This window comes from Anabrus simplex, chromosome 1 (genome assembly GCF_040414725.1).
Source record: "Anabrus simplex isolate iqAnaSimp1 chromosome 1, ASM4041472v1, whole genome shotgun sequence".
NCBI classification, from domain to species: domain Eukaryota; kingdom Metazoa; phylum Arthropoda; class Insecta; order Orthoptera; family Tettigoniidae; genus Anabrus; species Anabrus simplex.
In genome coordinates, this window is record NC_090265.1 from 887,056,758 (window position 1) to 887,082,242 (window position 25,485).

Consider the following 25,485-nt stretch of genomic DNA (forward strand, 5'->3'; position numbering starts at 1 on the left):
AGATAAGAAAAACAACTCCTCTCTTTCTATCTTTACCTTCACCGAACAAATCTACCAAGTCACCAACATCTTTAAAAAGCACGATATAAAAGTAGCTTTCAAAACAAAGAATAGGAATGCACAAATCTTACATAATGCCACATCCATAAACAAGTTCAATAGTTATTCAAAATCAGGAGTATGCAGGATCACTTGCAACAGCTGTAATTCTACTTACGTCGGACAGACCGGGAGAAATTTTAAGATAAGGTACTCAGAACACGTCAATGCCCTGAAATACAATAAATTTTCAGCTGTAGGACAGCATATGCATGACTATAAGCACAAATTCACAGACATAAAACAAGATATGGAAATTCTCAAAATCATCAGTAAAACATTACCGAAAGCTGCTTCATACATTTAGATCCATATTTCAACCCAAATCATAATCTTAATGAAATTTCAGAAAAACCAAATATCCTTTTTGACCTTCTAATTCTCATTTTCAGCAATGTCAAACCAACAAGTCATAATTCAGTTTTTCATAATATTCACAGCACATTTCCTCAACAACCATCCTTTTTCCCACATCCTTCAGCCCCACCTTAACCCCCCTCCCCCACCCCCCTCTCCTTCTGCCTTTCCCCTCCCCTCTCCTTCCTTTTCATTTGAATTTCACAACAGTTAGTCTGAAGCACACTCAACAATGGACCACACACCTCATGCTGTATTGAGAGGTAAGTCTCATATAACCTATGCCATCTAACTAACACATTCTCTCATTCAATTCATTAATTTAATTTTATCTAATTTATCAGGTTAACTTCATGGGCACCGCAATGAATCGCAAAAATTTTATACCTGACACAATGTATCTGTGTTAACCACATCTTCATGTGCTGTCCTGACAATGTCCAACAACATTTCAGCAAGATTTAACAAGCACCATGAGAGCATCTCATTTATTATTTTGATTGAAGATGAAACAACATCTAACAGTTCCCTGTCAGCTAGTGGTTATTTACAGCAGTGTCCAATGGATTACATATAGCTAACACCACACATATAGATTTGATGATAAACTACAGGATCAACATTTACCAGTTCCTATTGAAATGATCAGCAGTATTAGAACTAACAGTTCTGTGTATATAAATTAATACTTAATACTTGAAATTATTCTCAATGATGAACATACTCAAGATGTTAGAACCTAGTTCATTTTCAAATTTATTCATATTCCATCCCAGTTTTTAATGTCACTTTGTATATATTTGTTTTCATTTGTTTTTATGTCAATTGTGTGCATGTACATTTGTTTAGTTATTAGGTGTTTCACATTAAGGCTGAAGATGGCCAGCCCAGGCCGAAACTAGTCCCTAATTAATGTAATTTAGAATATTACATATTATAGTATTGAAAGGTGGACCATTACTACATTAATTTAATAATTACATTGTACTTGCAATTCAATACGGATCAGAACCATGAAGTTTATAACCTATGATCACTAAAATTAAGCTGAAATTAAAGATAAAAAAATGTTTGTCAGTCCTAAATTTGATACTGCTAAACTCCAAGACGCAAACATTAGGAGAACAGTACTGAAAGATCTAAGCGAACAGCTATCCAACCAGACTGAAATGCCGAAGGACAATGGAACCATTTGGAGTCGATTCAAAACAACTGTACTGGATATTGGAAATCGCCATCTAATGCAAGGCAAATGAGTTAGAAAAAGTACGTGGATGACTGACAAAATTCTTGATTTGATGGGCTTATGGAGGATGTTAAAGAATAAGAACTGGGATGTGTACAGTATAAAGAACTCCAGACCAAAATTCGCCAAATAATTAGACGGGCAAGAACTGAATGACTGGATAATCAGTGTAAGTACATAGAAGAATGTGAATCTAAGCATGTCACTTTTAACATGCACAAAAAAGGTTAAAGAAGCTGCAGAGTTACATACCCGGAGGACATATGGACTGTTATACAACAATCAAGGGAAGGTCATCATCGAACATGAAGAAAAACTGAACAGCAGAAAAGTCTATGTGACTGATGTTTTCCATGATAATAGGGGTCCATGTAGTTTTGTTTGTCATACAGATGAAGGACCATTAATAACTCACCAGTATAGAATATGCATTCAAGAAGTGCAAAAACAGGAAAACACCTGCACTGGATGATATATCTGTAGAAATATTACAAATTCTTCAAGAAAACCAATCCTGGTAGAGCTGTTTAATCTGGTACACATCAAGGGATCAATGCCTTATGACTGGTTGATATAGGCTTTCGTCCCTATTCCAAAGAAAACAATGGCTAAATCTAATGGAGATTACAGAGTCCTATGTTTAATGACCCATGTTCTCAAAATCTTCCTAAAAGTAATACATGCAAGAATATACAGCAAATGTGAATCCTACATAGGTAGCAGGCACCCAGTTTGGTGTCCATAATGGATTTGGCACCAGAGAGGCATTGCTGGGGATACAAGTTTCGGTACAAAGATGCATAGATACGTCTGTGGATGTATATGCTTGTTTTATTAGTTACGAAATGTCAGGGCATTCCCATGATACATGTGAATCTCCTCTGTTCCTGAAGAAATAGGCTAAGGCTACTTCCCCATGGATGAGTACAGCTTAAGAAGTTAGTCTGCATAATTGGCAACCTCAAGATGGCTGTATTCTGTAGCTGATTTCATTAGTGAAGGAGAATTGACAAATGTATGTAGGAATTGAGATGGAGAGGCAATAAAAAAAAGGGGCTAAAATAAAGCTATTCTTTTCAGAGGCAGATTTGAGGGGAGGAAATGATCTTCTCAGAAGATCCAAACTCTAGCTATGTAGTGATAAATAGAGAAGCACAGGATAAGGGGGCATATACAACTGTGTCGAAACAGTCAATGGGCTGATGGCCCAAATAATAACTTACATGCCCACCTTGTTCCTCAAATATCTTTTGGATTATACGTAAAATGATAAAAAAGGCCTCAGGTACCACGTGCAGCCATTTTAATGTTACGCCTCTTGGCTGCCTGCTTATCATTTCCGACATTCTGTTTTGCTCTAGGCATCTAGGGCTGAGTTTTTAATGAGTTTTGTTGGATAAACATCAAATGTGTCACCAAAGATCTTTTACATGCTTTAATTTCGTATGACTATTTCTAGCCGAGTGCAGCCCTTGCAAAGCAGACCCTCCTATGAGGGTGGGCAGCATCTGCCACGTGTAGGTCACTGCGTGTTATTGCGGTGGAGGATAGTGTTATGTGTGGTGTGTGAGTTGCAGAAATGTTGGGGACAGCACAAACACCCCGCCCCCGGGCCATTGGAATTAACCAATGAAGGTTAAAATCCCCGACCCGGCCAGGAATCGAACCCGGGACCCTCTGAACCAAAGGCCAGTACGCTAACCATTCAGCCAACGAGTCGGACTTTTACATGCTGATATCGCATAACATGGAGTGTTGAATGGACTTTATTCTGCACTTCAAAAACCCAGCTTTCTCTGCTGAGTTTGAACCCAGAGGCTGACACTCTACAAATGATTAACAGAGAGAGCTCTAATAATGATGATTGGCTAGGTGGAGTAAAAAAAGGACTATTGTTTAAAGTTAGCTGGGACTGTTACTGAATTTAACAGTGGCTTTTGGAAATTTTCACTTCACATTCATTCATTCATTCATTCTTTTTTTTTTTTTTTTTTTTTTTTTCAATATTTGAGTCACTCACCACAAAATGTCAAGAAAACATACAGGCTCTTTTACTAGGACAAGGAACTTCTTAATATATAAAAAATTCTGTAGATTTACATTCATTTGGAAACTTACAAAGATTTCTACTAATATAATCCTCAGGTTACAGCCAAACCTGTTGTACAATGTCATTTTGACAACACTTAAAATGTTAATAAGAATATGCAAATTAAACCATAGCAACAAAAAAAGAAAATCAATATGAACATACAGAATTTACTGAGACAGAAGTTCCAAGGAAGCATCCCACAGTCAACCATATGTGATCCAACAATATGATACGGTAATCCCATTTACTTATATTTTTGCAGACAGATGAAGATATGTTTGTTAATACTAAATATAAGAATCTACACTAAGTTAATTACTATTTACATCATTCTGGTGCTTATCTCCTATAAAATGATTCATTTTTCTTATAAACAAATCATGTCAGGCTTACCTTATATCTATCAGTGGGTGTAATGACTGTGCTGTTCTTGACCCAGCGGAGTGTTGGATTGGGGACCCCCTTCACGTCACATTTTAGGGAGACTGACTGGCCCTCAGAGACAGATACATGGCCCTCAGAAGCAATCACGACAGGAGGTTCAACATAATGAGCATGTGATTCACCAACACCTAGCAACAAAATTTTCAATTATATTTCACATATCCCTTAACTCTCCTTTCTGCATGTATAAGGTAACAAGCATCAACAATAGAAACAGGAATAAATAGAGAAGAATACAATGTATGTAAAAAGTTTATACATGTCAGAGTATCAAATGAATTATAATTAATAAAAATTATGAAGTCCTTAAAAGATGTAAAATATTGATCCTAAAATAATATTTATATACGTACCATCAGTGACGTCACATGAGTCATCACTGTACATCTTGGTTGCCAAAGATGCTGTCGTACAAGTTAAGTTCCCTTGACCTAGAGTTGCAGTTCTTTTTTTGATCTGACATGGTTTTTCAGGCGTAGATGATTGCTCGATGTGATTTGAACACGCAACCTTCTGATCAACTGTTGCTATTGTTATATGAAACAGGAATCATACTGACATCAACTCCACTGTCAACAAATAAGCATGAGCCCAAGTTTTTCTCAGTTACAAATAGACGGTACCTGGGACAACTTTGAGGGTATTCTGCAGTAGAATGTGTCATTAATTCTGCTGTGATCTGCAGTTTGCTTGATCTTTCCAAGTTCAAGGCTGTTCACATTTCTCTGGGCAGCACCTCTTTCCAAAACGATAATGAAAGTAGCAGAATTTGCCATCTGGATGATTAGTTATGGATTCATTTATGACTTTGACTGTGACTCTGTGATCTGTGGTAAATAGATTCCACCTCGGGCTTACTTTTTTCTTGGGCAATATCATTATGCTTATTTGGCTGTTGCACACTACACACATCATACGAAGGCAAAATGTCACATATTTTGTCAGCCATCTCAGCCTTCAAGTTATTTGCTGCAAACGGAACTGATATTTCCACTTTTGGCATAAGTTATGAATTTCAATTGCCATTTGTGGTTGCAAAAGTGAGTAGAAGTATACAGGGTGCCAATATTTTACATCATTTTAATTTGCTACTGGATCTCAAAAACAGTATAGTTTGCTGGATGGTACCACATTAATGTCAACTAATGGCAGTATTTGTAGTATATCAGAATGTAACATTGTACATGCTATGTCAAATTCACACGTTTTCAGATATACTTAACAGCTAATTTCCTAATCTGACAAGACCTAGTTTAATACCAAGAAATGTGAACCATTATATTAAACATTGAATTGTGACGACAGATCAGCCTGTTACCCCCTACGCAAGAGAGTTAGATGCAAGAAAACTAACTATTCCAAGGAAAGAATTCCACTTTATGCTCAACCATGGCTTGATCCAACCATCCAATTCACAATGGGCAAGGCCACTTCACCTGGCTCCAAACAAACATGAACATTATGCCCTTGTGAAGATTTTTGCAGAAGTTGAAGGCTGCTGAGTGCTCTTACTCAACATATGATACAGAATTCCTGAGTATATTCTTATCAATAAAACATTTCAAACATCTTTTTGAAGGGTGTCAATTTGTAGTTCATACCAAACATCAACCATTGCTCTACATTTCCAAACAGAAGAGTGAAAAAAGCATCACCTGTAGTACATCTCTGAATTTACCATTCGTCATATTAGTATGAAGGAGAACATAGTGGCCGACACAATCTCAAGCAATGAAGCTTATCAGTAGCTTTGACCTTGATTGAATCGCTGATGCTCAGAGCAAGATCTGAATTCCTAGCCCTTAGGAGTAATTCAACATCTTTGAAATTCAAGACTTATGAACTTCTCAGGGGTAGAAATCTTTGGTGTGAAGTCTCAACAGACAACATATGACCATACATTCCACAGCAGTACAGGAAGGCTTTCTTCATGCAAATTCACAACTTGCAGCATTCTGGAATAAAATCCTCAGTGAAGCAGGTGGCTACTCACTTCATTTGGCCAAATCTTAATAAAGATCTGAGGGAATGAGCCCAATGTTGTTTGGCTTGCCAAAAGGGTACGATTACAAGACACACATCTTCACCCTTTGGAACTTTCAACTATTTTGATGACAGATTCTCAGCCGCTCACAGAGATTTAATCGGACTACTGCCACCTTCGAATGGTTTTACATATATACTAACAGGAATAGACAGATTTATCAATTGGATGGAAGCTAAACCTTTAACCAATATATCTGCAGAAACTGTGGCAAAAGCCTTCTTTCAGAGGTGGATTTTAAGATTTGGTATGCCTTCTTCGATCACTAAACCACCACAGATCAAGGCTAAGAGTTTGAGGCATTCCTTCTCAAATGCCTTGGAAATCTATGTGGCACAAAACTCCTTACCATCCACAGTCAAATGGTAAAATAGAATGTCTACATAAGACCATTAAATCTGACTTGAAAGTTTATGGTTCTCAGATATGGTACAAGTTCTGTTGAGTCTATGAGCAGTATTCAGTCCTGAGATTGGTGCGTCCATCACTCGATGTATGGCAAGGCCATCAATCTTTCTGGAGAATTCCTAGGAGTAACAGTATCTAAACACAAGCAACTTGATACCTTGGTGACACAACTACAAGATAGTATATGGGGCAATCAAAACCCATTCTGATGGAGGGTCAAGTGAATAAGAATGTCTTCATCCATAAGGACCAGTCATCTTGCTCACGTGTCTTTGTGCAGATTGACCGAGTCAAGAAACCTGTAGAGCCACCCTTTGAAGGGCATTTTTTCAATTGTCAATCATCAGAAAAAATATTTTATAGTTCTCATAAAATTCAAAGAATGTAACATCTAAGTTGACATACTAAAATCTGCGTACTTCATAGCAAATGAGGAACCAGATAGCAAAATTCTCAATCTTCCTTACCAGTAACCAGAATACAATTATTAACACACATAACACAAAATATGACAATGTTCACACTCTAAAGAATATATGTAAATTTCATGAAGATGAAATATTCAATTGAATTTCATGAGCAAGTGACAGTCTTGAACACTCCTGCTGTGAGCGCTGAAATCACATAATGTATAATGATGTTGAATTAATGGATAAGAACAAGTTAAGTGACTTGATTCAATATATTAAATCTTGAGGGTTGCCTTGTTATGTTGTGATAAAAAGGATCTTGAAGGATGCAGCTTGTGTGCAGTTGTGTGTACCTCTGCTCATTATCTGACCTTACTTCCACTTATACTTCATTTATTAGCTACTCTTAACACGTCTAGCCACCATGGAAAGCTGAACAAGGTGAGCCTCATAATATTACTTGTTTTTTAACTTAATTTCCCCCCATTTTTATTTCTAACTAATTTTCCTTTGTTCTATAGACTTCATATATCCACATCGAACTGAGGAACTTAGGTCCTACAATATATCTTAGGAGCTCATATATGTTGCTCTCCACCTTTGGACGTGCCGATAAAACAAAAACATGTTATTCCTTGCCTAGCAACAACTGTACACAAGCAGCATCCTTCAAGATCCTTTTTATCACAATATAACAAGGCAGCCCTCAAGATTTAATGTGTTGAACAAAGTCACTTAACTTGTTCTTATCCATTAATTCAACATCATTATATGTGATTTCAACACTCACAGCAGGAGTGTACAAGACTGTCATGTTCCTTATGAACTTCAATTGAATATTTCATCTTCATGTAAGTGTTACATTTTTACGTATATCCTTTAGCACGAACATTGTCATATATTTTGTGTTATGTGTGTTGATAATTGTATACCTTTTGCCCTGCTCTTTCAATCAGCTGATGATGGCACCAAATATGTGTCAAAATCGGTCCCAAATTAAACATGTTGTAACATACGTTTGTGCAACTGTATATCAGTGTACTGAATAGGTGGAACCTCTTAACTCTCTTTTTAACACTGTGATTCTCAGTTTAATATGGAACAATTATGAAGTTTCTAACTTTAAATTATGTGTGTTGTCACTGCAGGCCTTGGTTGACAAAGATGCTGTGGTACAAGTTCAGTTTCATTGACCTACTGCTGCAGGGATTTTTTTTTAATTTCACATGGTTTGTCCACCTTACACAGTTTTATTATTGTAAGAATTAACTGTAAGTTAAGTTGTATTGATAAGGTGGAACCTTTCCTTGTCTATACATACATACATACAGTCACCGATAGGTAGCTAAGATGGAAAATTCCCTGGAATATCTTAAGACTGCAACCCAGTCTTTGTAGTGATTTTTTACAAATATTTTCAATGTTAATTAAATAACAGATTATAACTGGATACTCTATGGAACTCTGCAAATAACCTCAGCCTTTGTGGGTGAGATTAACTTCCAAAAGTAATCAGGGGAACCTGACCCCTACAGAGCGTGTCCCCAGGTGGCAGACAGGGGGCCCCTACAGTATGTAGAGATGGTTGAAATACCCAATACAACCTGCAGAATAACAGGTAGCCCCATTCCTGAGGCTTCAAAATACTGGGACACCCTCTCTCCAGGGGTCATAAATATGGAGGGCCCCTGCCTTGGGTTATGGGTGAAGTCCTCAACGGCATCTACAGCGGAGAAGATGAACTTCGGTATGGTGGAGATGGCGGAAGGGCGCAAACATGTAGCATCTATACTCCAGAAGAGTGGCTACAAAAGGTGTGTCTCCATGTTAGGGGTGGCCTAATTTTGAACCTGGCAGTAGGTATAAATTGCCTTTGGGTGTGGCGAGCCCACTGTAACAATAGCCTATATGGATAAAGCAGATATGATGCCTCGGAAAAGGTTAGGGCATCCCCTACTTAAAGTGATGCGCAGCTCTTTGGGTGCTAGGAGAACTGTGCAAAGTTGGCAACCAGCAACAAACTACATCAAGATTAATGTAGGAGTTGTGATAGTGGACAGTGCTCGAAGGTTTGAATCCCACGCAAGTATATTTTTACTATTTTATTTTGCCACCAATTGCATGGGACATGGTAAAATTGCATACTTGACAGCTTCCAAAGACAGATTTGTTCATTTGGCCCTGTAATGGGTCATATATATTGTGGTATAGGGTATTGAGCTGGGTTGGATGAGGGTGAAGAGCTGATGGTCTGTGGCTAGGAAACAGGCAACCAATTAGCTACGTCGTACATGTTTCAAGCTTCATAGACCACAGTAGGACAAATTGTGCCCTATTGGTATGATAACAACATGCAATGGCAGGTAGGTTTGTAGCTGCATGAACTCCCCTCCTTTGAGCCGTCACAACACAACACAAAACTTAAACAGTTTAAGGTTGACAATATGGGCTAAACATGTTATATATTACTTGTAACACAAAGCTTATTCACTGCCTCTTGATGTATTCCAGCGACAAGTATGTGGATATATTACTATCTATGTAGAACCTAGACAGAATGCACACCAGGCACAATGCCTGTATCAAGAATGTTATCTGGATCGACAGCAACCGAGGCATGACATTTCGGAGTGTGGGAAGACGTCTGTGGGCTACTATGTCCCAGAGAAACACATGGCCTGTTTGAGATCATCCCGTGACATCTGCTCGCAATGAAGAGGTTGTGTTAGACACTGTCTGGCATAACCATCATACTAGTACAAAAAAAATTAAATGGCGTATGGCTTTTAGTGCCGAGAGTGTCTGAGGACATGTTCGGCTTGCCAGGTGCAAGTCTTTTGATTTGACTTCCGTAGGCGACCTGCACGTCGTGATGAGGATGAAATGATGATGAAGATGACACATACACCCAGCCCCCGTGCCAGCAAAATTAACCAACGATGGTCAAAATTCCCAACCCTGCTGGGAATCAAACCCGGGGCCCCTGTGACCAAAGGCCAGCATGCTAACCATTTAGTCATGGAGCCGGAGATACTAGCACGTGGGCCATTGCACAGGAGACAAACATCAGCTGGGCATCAGTTATGCAGATATTGCATACCCAGCAGTTTCACCTGTACCATCTGCACTTACACCAGGAGCTTCATGGTCATGATTTCAAAGCACGGATGGTGTTCTGTCAATAGATCCTACAGCATGTAGACACTGATCCTGCCTTTTTAGTGACCATCTTATTTATGGACGAAGTGCGGTTCTACAACAATGGAACCATTAATTGACATAATATGCATTACTGGAGCATAGATAATCTCCATTGGGTACAACAGGCAATTTTTCAGGTACAGTGGGGCATGAATGTATGGTGTGGCATCATGTGTGATCACCTCATTGATCCCCAATTCTTTGAGGGACCTCTGAAGGGAGAACTCCATCTGTGGTTTCTCCAAGATGACCTACCATCGTGTTTGAAACATGTGCCACTTCTTGACCACTGCAGGATGTGGTTTGAACAACACGGAGCTCCGTCACATGTGGTGATGGTCATCCAGAACCATCTTCATGTGATGTATCCTGATAAACGGATAAGAAAGGGAGGAGCTGATCCCTGGCCCGTCAAATCGCCTGATCTTACCCCCCTGGACTTTTTCTGTGGGACCATTTAAAACAACTGGTGTATGCACAGGAGCCAGACAATCCTGGTCACCTTAGACAGGTCATCACCGATGCATACTGATCCACTGCACCGGAGATGTTGCAACATGCCAGACGGTCCTTACACCATCGTGCGTAGCTCTGTATCGACCATGGAGGTTATCAGTTAGAGCAGGTGCTGAGTTAAAAATACATAGATAACTGAAATCCTGTCACTTTTCCTAGTCTGTTCCAACCTAGCTCCACGCCATATGCCACCATACCAATGGCCCTTTTATGGGCCAAATAAACAAATCAGTCTGTGGAAACTATTAATGCAACCTTGCCACATTCCAGTCAACTGGCTGTATAAAAAAAAATGTAAAAAAAAAACAACTTGCATGGGATTTGAACCTTTGAGCCCCATCCACCGTCATAACTCCCACCGTGCTCCTGCCAACCGAGCTATTGCGAGGCTTGATATGCAGCGCACAGTTTCCAACCTATACACTACCTATTTCTAGTTTCTGTGTGCCCCTCCTGTTGGAAGGTATCTACATATTCTTCATATCTGTGCTCATTTTTCATTCGGGGTACTCACAATGAATTAATAGTGGCGCTCACGATTCCTGCTGGTTTTTAACCGATAACCACACATCTCGTTATATTACCACGGTTTAAGGAGGGGAACTGATGTATTTCAGAATTGTATTAAATGCGGCGGGATGCATAAAACTAAACTGCAACGGACTGGTGAACCACCCGGTATGTGACTTGATTTGCGCTTGTTTATTCTTTTCTATTTTTAATAAGCTGAAAGTTTATTTGAAGTACAATGCAATTGTGAACTAAATATTCAATGCAAATGGCCCACAGCAGGCAACTAGCTCACTCTACAGTTGCACTGGCCTTAGTGTCAGACCTGTAACTCAGATCCCAACCAATAGAGCAGAGTCCAATATTTCCGTGCTGTAAATCTCACAAGGTGAGGATATGTACACAGCAGTGGTGATGTTTGTAACTGAGAATGAATGTGATATCCAAATTACTGTCATTTTTTGCATTACCAATTTGTTTTGTTGTTTCAGAATTTGTATGACTTTCCCAGAGGATTGTTTTACATCAAAACCATATGCCCTCTTACCCTTGTCAATGCCATTATCAGCCTCACATTGGTAATGACCCTCATCCTCTCTGTCAGCATCTTCCACCAGCAACTCCAAAGTGTTCCTCTGCTGCACCACATTAACTCGTCCTGCGTTATCCTGTTCATACAAAATTCCAATAATAGAATAATTACAACAACAATGAGAACAAAAAGGCCTTAACACACAATAATACTTACTTGTAATTCCTTTCCACGTCTTTTCCACACTAGATGAGGTGGAGGAATACCAGTTGACCGACAAGAAATGGTAATACTTTCTCCCTGCTGGAACTCCAAAGATACTGGATACACTGTCACACGGATAGGTTCTAGCACTTGCAAATATAAACGTCCCTCAGCTTGACCTCCTACAAAGACATTTGACATGAATAAAGACTAAACTTCTTGATATAACATTTAAAAAATGGAATTCTCATAAATAATGAATAAATAAATAAATTAAGCTCCAGCTGCTATGCAGTAACAATAATCTTAAGACAATAAAATATCTGGCCAATTGTTTTCAGTACTTATTTTCAATGTTGTGAATCACTTACTAGGTACAGCATCATATTATGAGGGAATTCTCTTATTATATCTCAAATCTTCATTATTCAGAAAATAATGATGGAAACTACCAAACTGGTCATGAAGACCTTTCTTTAAACAGCAACAAATTGTACTGTACTTTCAATATTTACATAAATTCTTCAACTATTTTTATATGCATGAAATAAATTACATAAATTTCTACTTTTCTTTGTATAAAGAAGACCAATGAGGATATCTTTCACACTAACTCAAAAATTCATATCTGCATCACTTAGTATATGAGTGATCTATTTTTTTTAATTTTTTTTTTTATTTTTTTATTTCAATATAGGCACCTGAGCCAAGGCTCCATGTACGAGCTGCTACCACAACAATATGTAAAAATATTGCATATTTTTCAGGTGTCCGTTAATTCTTCAACCCAGAGGCTGGTTGAATCCTCAAATAGCATCATCACAGATTATGTAGTTATAGGGAATCAACAAAAAGCAATGGCAACACCATAATGAGGTCTACAATGCATGATGATGAGTGAAGTAATTTGTCATTGATTTCCTCACTGGGCTAGAAAGTACTGATGATGATGATGATGATGATGATGATGATGATGATGATGATGATGTTTGTTGTTTAAATGGGCCTAACAGCTAGATCATCGGTCCCTAATAGTATGAAGTGAATGAAATGAAAATTAAAACTTCAAAATGTATCCACTGAGTAGAGTCTAAAACACATAACAATGAAAAATGATCATGAAACAAAAACAATCAGTGGATCCTATTCACAATGCCTTAAGTACTGGGTGATACTTATTATCTAAAGGGGTCCAACATCCAGGTCACCAGCCCCTCATAATAGTACTAATCGTTGGTAATGCAGAACCATGGTTTTCATCCTGTAGTGGTACTAATCAAAGGTAATGTAGTCCCTGCTAATCACAGGTAATGTAGTCCCATATATCACATACAACGCACCATTCACAGGTAACACAAATGTATGGTGTTTGGCACATAAGGGTACTACTCACAAGCAACATAGACCCTTGGTGTTCCTCACATAGTGGGACTAATCACAGGCGCCAGTATTCCTGTGGAGTTCCTCACTTAGTGGAACGTATACCACGTATACACATGGTATTGCTCACATAGTGCTACTAATCTTTGGCAATGTAGACCCATGGTGTATCACACATTATGGTAATGCCCACAGGCAACATAAACCCATGGTGTTTCTCACATAATGGTATTACTCTCAAGCAACGCAGACCCATGGTTTTCATCACAGTGGTATATATCATGGGCGCCAGCCAAACCCGTGGTTTTTCTCACTAAGTGGTGCCAACCACAGGCAACGTAGACCCATGGTGTTCCTTATAGAGTGGTACTACTCATAGGTAATGCAGACCCATTCTGAACACAGTGGAAGCAACCGATGAAATGCACACAACACTTATCACAATGTCCAGACCCATAGTGTTTCTGGCATAATGGTACTGATCCTATGTAACGTAGACCCGTGGTTTTCCTCACAAGGTGGTACTAGTCACAAGTAGCGTTGACCCATGGTGTTCCGCATGTAATGGTACTAATCACAAGTGATCACATGGTTCTAATATCATCCCTTGGTCACCCCTTTTAGTTGCCTCTTACATCAGGCAGAGGATACCGTGGGTGTATTCTTCAGCTGCATCACCCACCCATGGGGGTTGTGTGTTTGGTCTGTGAGAGTTATTTTGTTTTGCTCAAGTCCGCCAGCCAGCCGGTTAGGAGCCCCTTATCCGCCACCTGGAAATATCACCTCTCCCTCTGCTACGCCAGCGTAGTAGGTTCATGGCTAGAAAGTACTATTGCAGCAATACTAGCCCTATGAGCAGCACCTAACATAACATCTATATGCACTAGCCATGCTCAGAATGTCATTAATCTGCATCACCCATACCACAGCAGTTGCCATACTGTCACAGCCATACATAGGACTGAGAATTCAGCGATAGCTATTACGCATGCAAGTTTTCTTGAGGATTGGCTTTACAGGGAAGTGGGAACATGGGAGAAAGAGGAGTGTTGCTTTAGCATTCATTTCTGTAGTACTGCATACCAAACACAGTGAAACAAATGAGGAAAAGTAATACACCAAATTCAGTTTGAACTGTCCGCCTCCGTAGTGTAACGGTTAGTGTTATCAGCTGCCGTTCTTGGGGACCTGGGTTCGATTTCTGGTACTGGCAGGAATTTAAGAATGGTAGGTGGTTGAAATGACACATGCAGCTCACCCCCTACTGTCACAGCCATACATAGGACTGAGAATTCAGCGATAAGCTATTACGCATGCAAGTTTTCTTGAGGATTGGCTTTACAGGGAAGTGGGAACATGGGAGAAAGAAGAGTGTTGCTTCAGCGTTCATTTCTGTAGTACTGCATACCAAACACAGTGAAACAAATGAGGAAAAGTAATACATCGAATTCAGTTTGAACTGTCCGCCTCCGTAGTGTAACGGTTAGTGTTATCAGCTGCCGTTCTCGGGGGCCCCGGTTCGATTCCTGGTACTGCCAGGAATTTAAGAATGGTAGGTGGTTGAAATGACACATGCAGCTCACCCCCAATGGGGGTGTGCCTGAAAAGAGCTGCACCACCTCAGGATGAGAACACAAGTTTACTTTTTTTTTAGTTTGAATATTATTTACTTCATTCGTGCATATTTACTTTAAACAAACCTAAATTATGAGGAAAAGAAATAAAAATGAAGAGAATGAGAGACAAATTTAAGGAAGTGCTTTGCTGTAGATATTTGTGGCTGTTTTGCATGCACTTTGGGGCTGTAAGAAATGTTTCTAGTAACAAGATAAATAGTACATAGGGAATCATAATTCTGCTCTATAATGTTTAATTTCTTACATTAAATATAAAATCAATAAAATTACTAACAGATCAAGATATTAAACAAATACAAAGTAAATTAACTATGTGAATATGAAGAGGAGTGTGTTGGGACAAACACAAACACCCAGTCCCTGAGCCAGAAGAATGAAGGAGAATGTTTGGTCTCATTAAAAGCCTGTGATGACATAAGTCTGATATGCAGTCCACTAAATACATTTATGTTTTTTTTTTGTTTTTTTTACAATAAAGCATTCAGCCTTGTCATGCTTTCTAGTTTAGTGTGTTGTGTTCTGGTGTTATAGCTTAGTTTCTGCAGTTTATTGAAGTGATTAAATGAAATGGTGGATAATCACCATGGCGGAAGCAGCACCAAGAGCATCATACGTACCCCAGGAGCTCCGACCATCCTCCTCAGAAAGGTTTCCTGATATGGGGTCGGAGATGAGGTGAGATGAAATTATATGACTTTTTTTTACAGCCAGATGCCCTTCCTGATGCCAACTTCAGTTGAGGAGTTAATAAAGATGAAATGAATCAATCAGTAATTGGATACTATGTTTACAAAAATGAAGCATTTGTTCCAGCATGACAATCTCACACTTCACACTGCTATAAACCATTTTGAAATTAATAAGAATTCTTCTTTGTACCTCTTACTGAATTAAGTTAAAATAACTGTTATTAGTCAGTAATGGAAAATAGTTCTTCAATTAACATACAGTAGCATTGCTTGAGCATTACCACAGTATTTTCTGAGATTTGGAGATTCACTGGTATGAGAAACACAAAGAAAGTTGCTAAACAGGAGTATCAAATGGTGGTTCTCCTTTTAGAGCCACATCATTTCACCATGCTGGCTATTATTTTTCTGCCTTCACTGTGCATGGTTGTACGAGTGCCTTTTCGATGAGGAATTTGGAGCTCCTGGGGTTCATGTGATGCGGTTGGTGTTGCTTCAGCCACAGAGATCATCCACCATTTCACTTAATCACTTCAACGAACTGCAGAAAATGAGCTTTAACACCAGAACACAATGCACTAAAATGGAAAGCATGACTAGCCTTTTTCTCTCTGCAGAAGTTATTGTCCATGTTTCACTCCCATAGAGTACCACATTCCAGACAAATACTTCCAGAAATGGCAGTATGTGTGAGATGCTGATGATGCTTCTTGTTTTAAGGGGCCTAACATTGAGGTCATCGGTCCCTGTGTGAGATGAGTAGACATTTTCCTTCACTTTTCATGAAAATGTAAATTATATTAAAAGGTATTATTCCAAAGACGGTATGAAATTCTGAATTATTTTTAGTCTACACCTGGGTAAATTGATCTGATGTGAATGTAGAGTATAGTGTTGAGGTGAAGATTTCCTAGAGTCCATAAGCCCCTGAAGATACTTGCACAGAATTAAATAAATTCGTTGGAGATATTTAACTAGGTGTACCTGGATGGCTGCCTCCATTGCCTTCTACATGGGCCCACTTAATGCACTACATACACTTTCCACACCATACATTTTTCATAGATTTCAAAGACTCAAACATATTCTACATTTGCATTTCAAATCCAATTATAATTAATATTAACAAATTTAGAAAATTCAGGAATGGTAATCATAAAAAATCATCAAATCATTGTCTACTATGCTGCATACCTGTATTCTGTGCGAGGCACTTGTACCATCCTTCATCATCTCGCTTTATTAGGTCAATGGTAAGTTCTCCAGATGGTAGGTTGATAACTCGTGAATCCTGGATGACAGGATACATTTCTCCTGAAATAATACAGTAAAGAATTTAAAACAGATTATCAGTCTTAATGTGGAAGGTGTCTTTTTCCTCTTTCATTTTCCCGTATTTGTCTTTTTTTCATATCTCACACATCCCACATCATGACTGAAGATCAGACAAGATGGCCCCTTAATGAATGTTGAAGACTGTCCTTCTGATGAAGCTGGAAGCAGAAACGAGCTCATCAGTGGCCGCAAAGAAATGGATTCAGAAGAATTGGGACTCATGAGGAGAGTGTTCATTTTTGTGAAGACAGCATGAAGATGTGGAGATTGTCCTTTCCCTGTCAGTGTTCTCCCCAGAAATTTTTGTCAGCCAGGTGGCAGGAATAAGTAGCCGGATGGGGGAATACTACTTCAAAAAAGTGATAAAATTTCAATAAATAATTTGTTTATTCCCCTCTGGTTGATATAGGTGGGGCACATGCTTGGATTAACAATAATATCAGAGAGGTAAACATAAACTGAAAATTTGATTTCACTGTTATCACCAACAAGACAAAATAAGATATATCTTTTTCTACCATTAAAAAATTGGAATTTACTTTTAGCATAACATTTTATATGTTGATTCTTCTTTTCTTTTTTGAGGCCCAGTTGTCTGCAGCTCTTACATAATTGAATTCTGTTGAGTCTGGTCCCTCTAGTGAAATCAGCATCAAATTGTTGAGTGTGCTTGGCTTCATACAATTCCTCAAAGTGGTTTTAACTCTCTTCAAAGCCAAAAATCCCCTTTCACATTCAGCTGTGCTCACGGGTATGGACAGTCCAGTAGCAGCTAGTCTTGCTAAATTTGGAAAAGATTCCTTAAGCTTGCATGTTGTTGCAAACTTCATCATTATTTGTTTAGGTCTTAATCCAATGTAGGACTCTCCTTGGAACATTTTTGATGCAACAGACCATTCCAGTTTAGAGCTATTGTAATTTATGACTGGAGGGCTTTCCATTTTAGAGTAGAAATCAAGAAGCAACTCAGAAGCTTCATTCTGATCTTGACTTTTTGCATTAAACACTCTTGAAAAGCAGAACATGATGGACATATCTGGAAATCTGTGTTCTAGATGTTGGATAACAGTATCTATGTACTTGTTATAAATCGTTGTCTTGAAGGTCACAACATTGACATCTGAATAAGTGATGTGGAAGTCTGACCATTCACCAGCAAGATTGTGACAGACTATGAAAACGATTTCCTGGAGTGTCTTTCAATTGTAAGACGCTGAGTTTTGTGGCTTCTAAGATTGGCTCAATTTCTGTCAAGTCAATATCTTGTGTTTTCCAAGCTCTAGACAATGTGCACAGAAGAGGTAAGATATCTGAAAGCATCATAATTGCAGCTAAGAAATTGTATGTCTTCATGAACTTGCTTAAGCCTTCAGCTGTAATATCATTCCTTTCAGTGGCCTCTCAAGTGCAACAATACCACTCACCACAGATCTTCTTAGAGACTGTACAGCAGTCATGAGACAACCATCTAGTATCACTGGCCAATTTTAGTTTAATTTGAGGGCTGTCCATGATATTCTGGATTTCAGTTAAACCAGCCATCCTGACTGAGGAATTTTGAAAAAAGAAAGAGTTGTCTTAAAATGTCATTAAACTTCACTAAATAAGGCACTTCAGCTGCTGCCTCGGCACTAGCAAGTGCCAATCTGTGGTTAATGCAGTGACAGTTTAACATGAGTCCATTTGTTTTCTCTCTTAGCAGTGTTGCTACTCCCTTTTGCTTACCAATCATGACAGCTGCCCCACCAGATCCTAGACCTCCCAAATTACAAGTTTTTAACCCTACATTTTCAAGGACTTCAGTTAGTTTATTTGTTATGGTCTCAGCTTTACCATCAATGATGTTGCAGTTTGACACAAAACTACATTAACCTCTTTTTCAAGTTGGTTGACATATTTTATGTACACAATAAGTTGCTTCAGTACAGAAATATCTGTAGTTTCATTACACAGAACACTGAAATAATCTGCTGAATGTATGTTCTTTAATATTTCACATCTAATTTCTGAAGCTATAACATCAAGTAACTCATGCATTATTCTTTCTGAAGTATAATTAGCATTATCACCAATATTAAGATGCTTTAGATACGTACAACCCATAGCCTCACAGTGTTTGAGCAATTTTCCGTATAATGTAGTGTGTGGTAGCTCATTTTTTGCCAACCAATACATTGATCTCAGGGCTCCGAGAAAAGCATTTCTGTAAATTGTTTAAAATAGAAACTGATTTTTCTATTTGCCCAAATCCAGTTTCTTCGAACGCACGTCTTTCACTTAAGTTTGAACAAGAATCAGTATGCAGCTTGCTTTGTTCAAGGTCAACTAAACTCTCCTTTCGAAGTCTTGCACATGGTATAGTCACCCAAGTCACTTCCTTCTTTGTCGGTTTCTTCAATGAACATTTTATACATGTGGAACAAAACATACCATTTTCTTTCACAACTAACCACATAAATTGCTTAAACCAGTCATTGCTGATGCCCAATAAGCCATTTTTAGAAGAATGTTTCACTTGTGGTTTTTCATTTTGAATACTTTCCACTTCACCAGATGAGCCAGCCTCAGCAATGTCCTTTTCGAAAATCTCTCCTGGTGTTGAATTATTACTTTTACTAGGTTCTTTCTTAAAGAAACAAGAGTAGATGTTTGACGAGATTTCCTGCTCATTTTGAGAACACAGAATTTTGGCGTCAAAAACACGAAGAAATGAAACGGGCAGTTCACTTAGGTAATTCCCGCCAAGAGATTGAAAATAATACCAATATTCGTGATGAATTAGAAAGTAAAGCACAAATGGAAAACACTGACAACAATAGTTAAAATGTAATTAAATTGGAACTATAATTCAACCGAAGTTCATTGTTAGCAGTAGTAAATGTTAAAGAAACCAAAAGAACGCTGAACAAACTGATTTGCTTCGAAAACAACTAAGTTGGTGACACTGAACACTAACACATACTTTATCGATTTGTATGTTTCATATTCGATTGTAAATCGATATTTTCCATCAAAATGGCTGCCACAGCAAATGCACAATACCAAATATTGTATTGAAGTATTTGGTAAAATGTTGTGATAAGCTAGCGATGGAGTGGAGTCAAGAAAGTCTGTCTCGAGTTGAGTTTTATGCCTGGAAATGGACACTGCGCCGGAATCGAGTCCATGGGAATACGCGTCGGTATCTCTGACCATTCGTAAAATTACTTGTAACAACGAAACTAGCGGGAATGAAATCGTGATGTAACGAAGGAAGTGTGTTTAAAATAACACTTAATGACTCCAAGACAATGATATGGTTCAATATATGCGAAGTACATACATTTCAAATCAAAAATAAAATAATGAACAAAACCCCAAACTCGGTTAAATCTTAACTTAGGATAATCTCAAATATTAGTGTGGTATTCGCGTTACCACTTCATGAAATTAAGTATGGAAGGACTGAATGTCAGTAATTTCTGTGTAGCTGCTAGTGATATTGTTGCCCGGCCGAGCAGCTCAGACTGTTGTGGATCTGGCCTTCTGACCCCAACTTGGCAGGCTCGATCCTGGCTCAGTCCGGTAGTACTTGAATGTGCTCAAATATGTCAGCCTCAGTTAATTTACTGGCACATAAAAGAACTCCTATGAGACACAATCCTGGCACCTAGGCGTCTCCGAAAACCGTCCAAAGTAGTTACTGGTACGTAAAGACAACATTATTTTTATCAGTATAACACTGTTAATGAATTCACCAAGGTGACTGGGAGGATGCCGGTACCAAGCATCACATTGGGATGCATGACTTTAACAATGCTGCTGCAACAGATAATCCTCTCCAATTGATTCGTAAATGTATTTCTATAATGAGAGAATGTAGTTAGAATTTTGTGTTTTAGAATGCTACTAATATACCACAATCACCATCTCGTTCTTATAATGGTCTCTAACAATCCTGGCCAATATTATACAGTGTATTTCTTCCATGTGTATTGCATGGAATTCGTTACAATCGTTATTAATTCAAGTACTGACAGATAATTTTGAACTTCTGGTGTTCTACTGCTCATTCATAATCGTGTATCATCGTGCTTGGCCACTCCGTTGCTGTGGAGTGCCGTGCGGGTTTGTGACGTCATACGGAATCGAGACGAGTGCTCGCAAGCGATTCTACGCTAATCCTAGAGCCGCTCACGCACAACACTATGTTATAGTGAAGCAAAACACTTAAACTCCAATGTAATTATGCTGACAACAATGAATTTTTATCATTTAAATAAACAGTTTCACAGTATTTATGTTTTAATTTGAAACAACCAATGACTCAACTATGTGTTCAAATAATGTAACTAGCACACATCTAGGTTATGTTAGCCGGGTGGTCTGTAAAAACAACCGGGTGGTGCGCCCATTAAAAAGGTCCTGGGGAGAACACTGCCTGTTTTGCTGTTTGTTCCTGTCTCCTTTCCCATTACTCCCTCTTTGGATGCTGACTTGCCATTGTGTTTATCCTATTATGTGTTCTTATTCATGTTCCTATCCTTTTAGCAGATGGTGTAGACTGATCTTAACAAAATGATTTGAACAGAAGCAACAAAGAAATTGCTTTAAAGAAACCATTTTTTGTGTTTCTGCTGATTGACTGGCAACAAAGTGTCATTGTACTCACCTTCAAAGGAAGAGAGTTCCTAGTAAAAGTAAGAATTATACCTGATTCAACTTCTGAACCATATGATGAAGATCTTCAGATGCAAGATCATCAAAATGACCAAAACCCAAGCTGGATTTGTGGACATTTTCAGCACAACCATCCATGCTGCATAGTTCCTTGAAGAGAAACATGAGGAGAACAAACCATTCTATCTCATTTTCCTCAGCCTCAAAAAGACCTTCAATTGTGCACCACATGAATGGATTTGGCTGAAACTTCAACAACATGGTGTCCGAAAGTACATTGTCAGTTCAATGCTACATGATGCAGTGTCAAGAAGTTACATCCACAAGCTGATGCAGGAACATCCAATAACTTCTGCACAACAGTTGACATCCTCCAGGGCTTGGCCCTATCATCACTTTAATTCATTTTTCTGAAGGATACTATTACAACAGACATGCATTGAGCAATACATTGGATCCTTCTCTACATTGATGTCATGATAGCCACTGAAAACAAGCTTCATCTCCACTGTCAAATCCAGAAATGGATGACTGATATATACAACATGTCTGCAAGTTGACAAAAATGAAAATGACACAATAAATTAGAATAATCCAAGTTGACAGTGAGGATCTACCATGAGTGAAAAAGTTTAAATATCTTAGGTCTGCAATCACTGACGATAGCAAACTTATCAGAGAGATGAATGTGAACTGAATAAAGACAGGTTTCACCTGTGATTGCTATATGAAGAACCACCTCAAATCAAAGGTCTATGCTCTATGCACAATTGCCTGGCCTGTTACATTACAACTCTGTCAGCAAAAGAGGTAGATGCCAAATAAACATTGTGGAGATAATCAGTTGGTGTTACCAGATATGATTGTGATTTCTGACACAGATCTCCAAAAAAGCCATTTCAGGCAACAATAATATAGACAAAAAAAGGCATAAAAGCTGTTTATGGTAGTTTAAAGATGTACTGTGACCAGAGTTCAATGCAATTGCACAGATAGGCTACACACTGAAAGTCAACAGGGACATCCTGAGCAATGCTGGGCCAATATGCTATACAGGCCATAAAGAGGCAGGCCTAAAACCAAACTGAATGGAGACATTGAGGCCACAAAGTAGATGGAGAAGAAGAAGAAGAAGAAGAAGATACAATTTCTTAGCTATAGTAATAATAATAATAATAATAATAATAATAATAATAATAATATGAAAAGTGATCCTCCTATGAAAATTGAAAAGTTACACATATCTTTCTATTACAAGTCATATTTTATATGGTTTTTGGTTAAACACAAAAATACAATGTACATAAAATTAAAGAACAGTTGATAATATGTTACAAATACAGTGGAACCTCGATTCTCCTTTTTTTGAAGGGACCATGAAAATAAAACGTACAACACGGGAAAACGGAAAATCCGGGAATGAAAGAAAACCATCAACAATTTGGCTGAACATCACAAAAGTGAAATATGTATAATTATAATTTAACTCTCCTAAACCAAACCAAACTACAGCCCCAATGGGCCTTTGACTGCCAAGCGACGAGGTGACATATGGTCGGTGTGACGAATCCTCTTGGCCGTTATTACTGGCTCTCTAGACCGGGGTTGCCATATCACCATTAGATAGCTCCTCAATTAAAGGTAAACATGTAGGCTGAGTGGACCTGGAATCAGCCCTTATATCTGGATAAAAATGCCTGACCTGGTCGGGAATCGAACCCGGGTCCTCCAGATGAGAGGCAGGCAAGTTAGACCTCGAAACCGGCATCAAACATTAATTACCAGTACGTGAGTTCAAAATCTTGATTCTTTATATTCAATTTTATAGGGGAAACTTCGTCAGTTTCCCCTGAAAACTTCTTTCAGTGCAGCAACTTTGATTAGGGAAACTCTTCGAAAAATCAAAACCGTCAAGCCAAACAAGAATCGACCATAAGCGGTTTTCAATTCTCTCATCTAATGAAATCAAGCACATTAAATACAAAAGCGTCCAACATGATGGTGAAATCCCTTATTTTCTTAATATTCCATTGTAATTGTAATCTTGTACCACGTAAATTAGGCCTACATCGACATTTATTAAAAGTTATGTTGAACTCGAGAACATGGTTTTGAATGTAAGTATTGATTCTCGAAAGTTCTTGAATGCGTTGTATTCAATTTTGCCCATCACTAATCCAATCAAAATGGAAAGAGAAAAAAAGTTTCATCAAAACTTCAGAAATTGCGATTATTTATGACCTTAAGCTCATCTGGAAAGCACGCTCGCTGTACATGTCAGTACGAAATGAAAATTATACAAACCATTTAAATGTAACATGCGCAAATAAAACGACTGTAATTTTTGACATTTTAACACGAAAATGTAAAATTCCCAGACTAATACTAGGACCAAAACAGTAATAGGCAATCCCAAGATCTACCATGGTTGGTTGTATGTAAGGTGCAACATCTGTTCTGGTCTCTATAATATAATTGTACATGATAATATTAAAATACTAGATTTGTGTTAAGAATGAACAGTATCAATTCAGGCCTGAAAGCCCAGTTACTATACAGTGCCCTGAAGAAAGTGCCAAAAACCTGTTCGGCAATACAATCGAAAAAAGTAAAGTGCGAACATCTGATGAAACTCGTTCCGTCTTCAAGTAGAGCTGTCGAAATGCGCTGTGTCTCCTTACAATTGTTGTGGCCACTCTCTGTTTTATGATTTCCGAGATTCTCTAAACAATACCACCCAAACGCGATGCTAAGATGGTCCCTTATGCAAGTTCACCACCGATCACTTTTCCAGTACAGTACCTGCTCTAATTATTGCAATGACGGGGTGTTAACGCCAAGTTCCATAAGTATGCCATAGTCGTCCTTTTGTGAGATACAGTTTATTGAAAAATGCTTGATCGAGGATTTAGTGTTGATGGGACTGAAATTTCTGGACGGCTGATCTGGGAAATTGTTTTTTCGAGGAATGAATTATGCTGGATTTTTACGTGTTTTAATGATGATGCTCGCGGGACCACGTAATTTGAACACATAATCTGAGAAAGTGTAGTTTCCGGGAACGGATAATCGAGGTTCCACTGTAACAAGTAGAGCTGTGATTTTAGTTGACATAATACAAAGCTGCTGACAATTCTAGCTTGTTTGAAGGGGTGTTATACTGTATTTCAATTTTTTTTTAAATGTCCATTACATAGTGATAATAACTTACGTTAATTAAAATGAATTATGAGAAAGGTATGAATGACTTACCTTTTACATCTCTAAGTCGACCCCATGACAAGTTGTAGTTTAGCTGACTCTCCACTGAGCAATTGAGAACCACTGCATGACCCAGCAGTGCTGTCATCTTAGTTGGTACCTTCACACGAGGAGGAGGACCTGTACAGAGTTCATTCTCTTAAACCTTACAACTTATTATCAGCAGAGCTGTCTGTATAACAGCACTACAGAAATGAAGTATTCTGATGTATAGTGTAAACATCACATGCAACATTACACAGAAAAAGAAAGTGGGAATCAATGATTACAAAGGATACGTATGGAGCTGATGACTTGATCCCCGGCCAGACTATGGACATGCGATCCTTGACAGTGGAGCAGATGTGGGGAAGGTATTGCTAATACTTGACCTGAAAATGTTAGTTCTTTAAATCGCTGCAGTTGGAATCTCGTCTTTCATAAGATACAACAATGATTGCTCACAGGCTTACCATATTGTA

General features: G+C 38.4%; 1 protein-coding gene across 2 annotated transcripts in view; it reads right to left on the reverse strand.

Annotated features, from left to right (window-relative positions):
• LOC136857690 (hemicentin-1) overlaps nucleotides 1-25,485 on the reverse strand; it is a 509,109-nt gene that overhangs the window by 344,037 nt on the left and 139,587 nt on the right. For both annotated transcript variants that reach the window (XM_067136543.2, XM_068225274.1), the window contains exons 10-14: nucleotides 25,016-25,144; nucleotides 16,964-17,083; nucleotides 12,076-12,245; nucleotides 11,875-11,995; nucleotides 4,188-4,366 (exon numbers count right to left, since the gene is read on the reverse strand). In XM_067136543.2, the coding sequence (XP_066992644.2) occupies nucleotides 4,188-4,366; nucleotides 11,875-11,995; nucleotides 12,076-12,245; nucleotides 16,964-17,083; nucleotides 25,016-25,144 (719 nt within the window). The remainder of the gene's footprint in view (nucleotides 1-4,187; nucleotides 4,367-11,874; nucleotides 11,996-12,075; nucleotides 12,246-16,963; nucleotides 17,084-25,015; nucleotides 25,145-25,485) is intronic.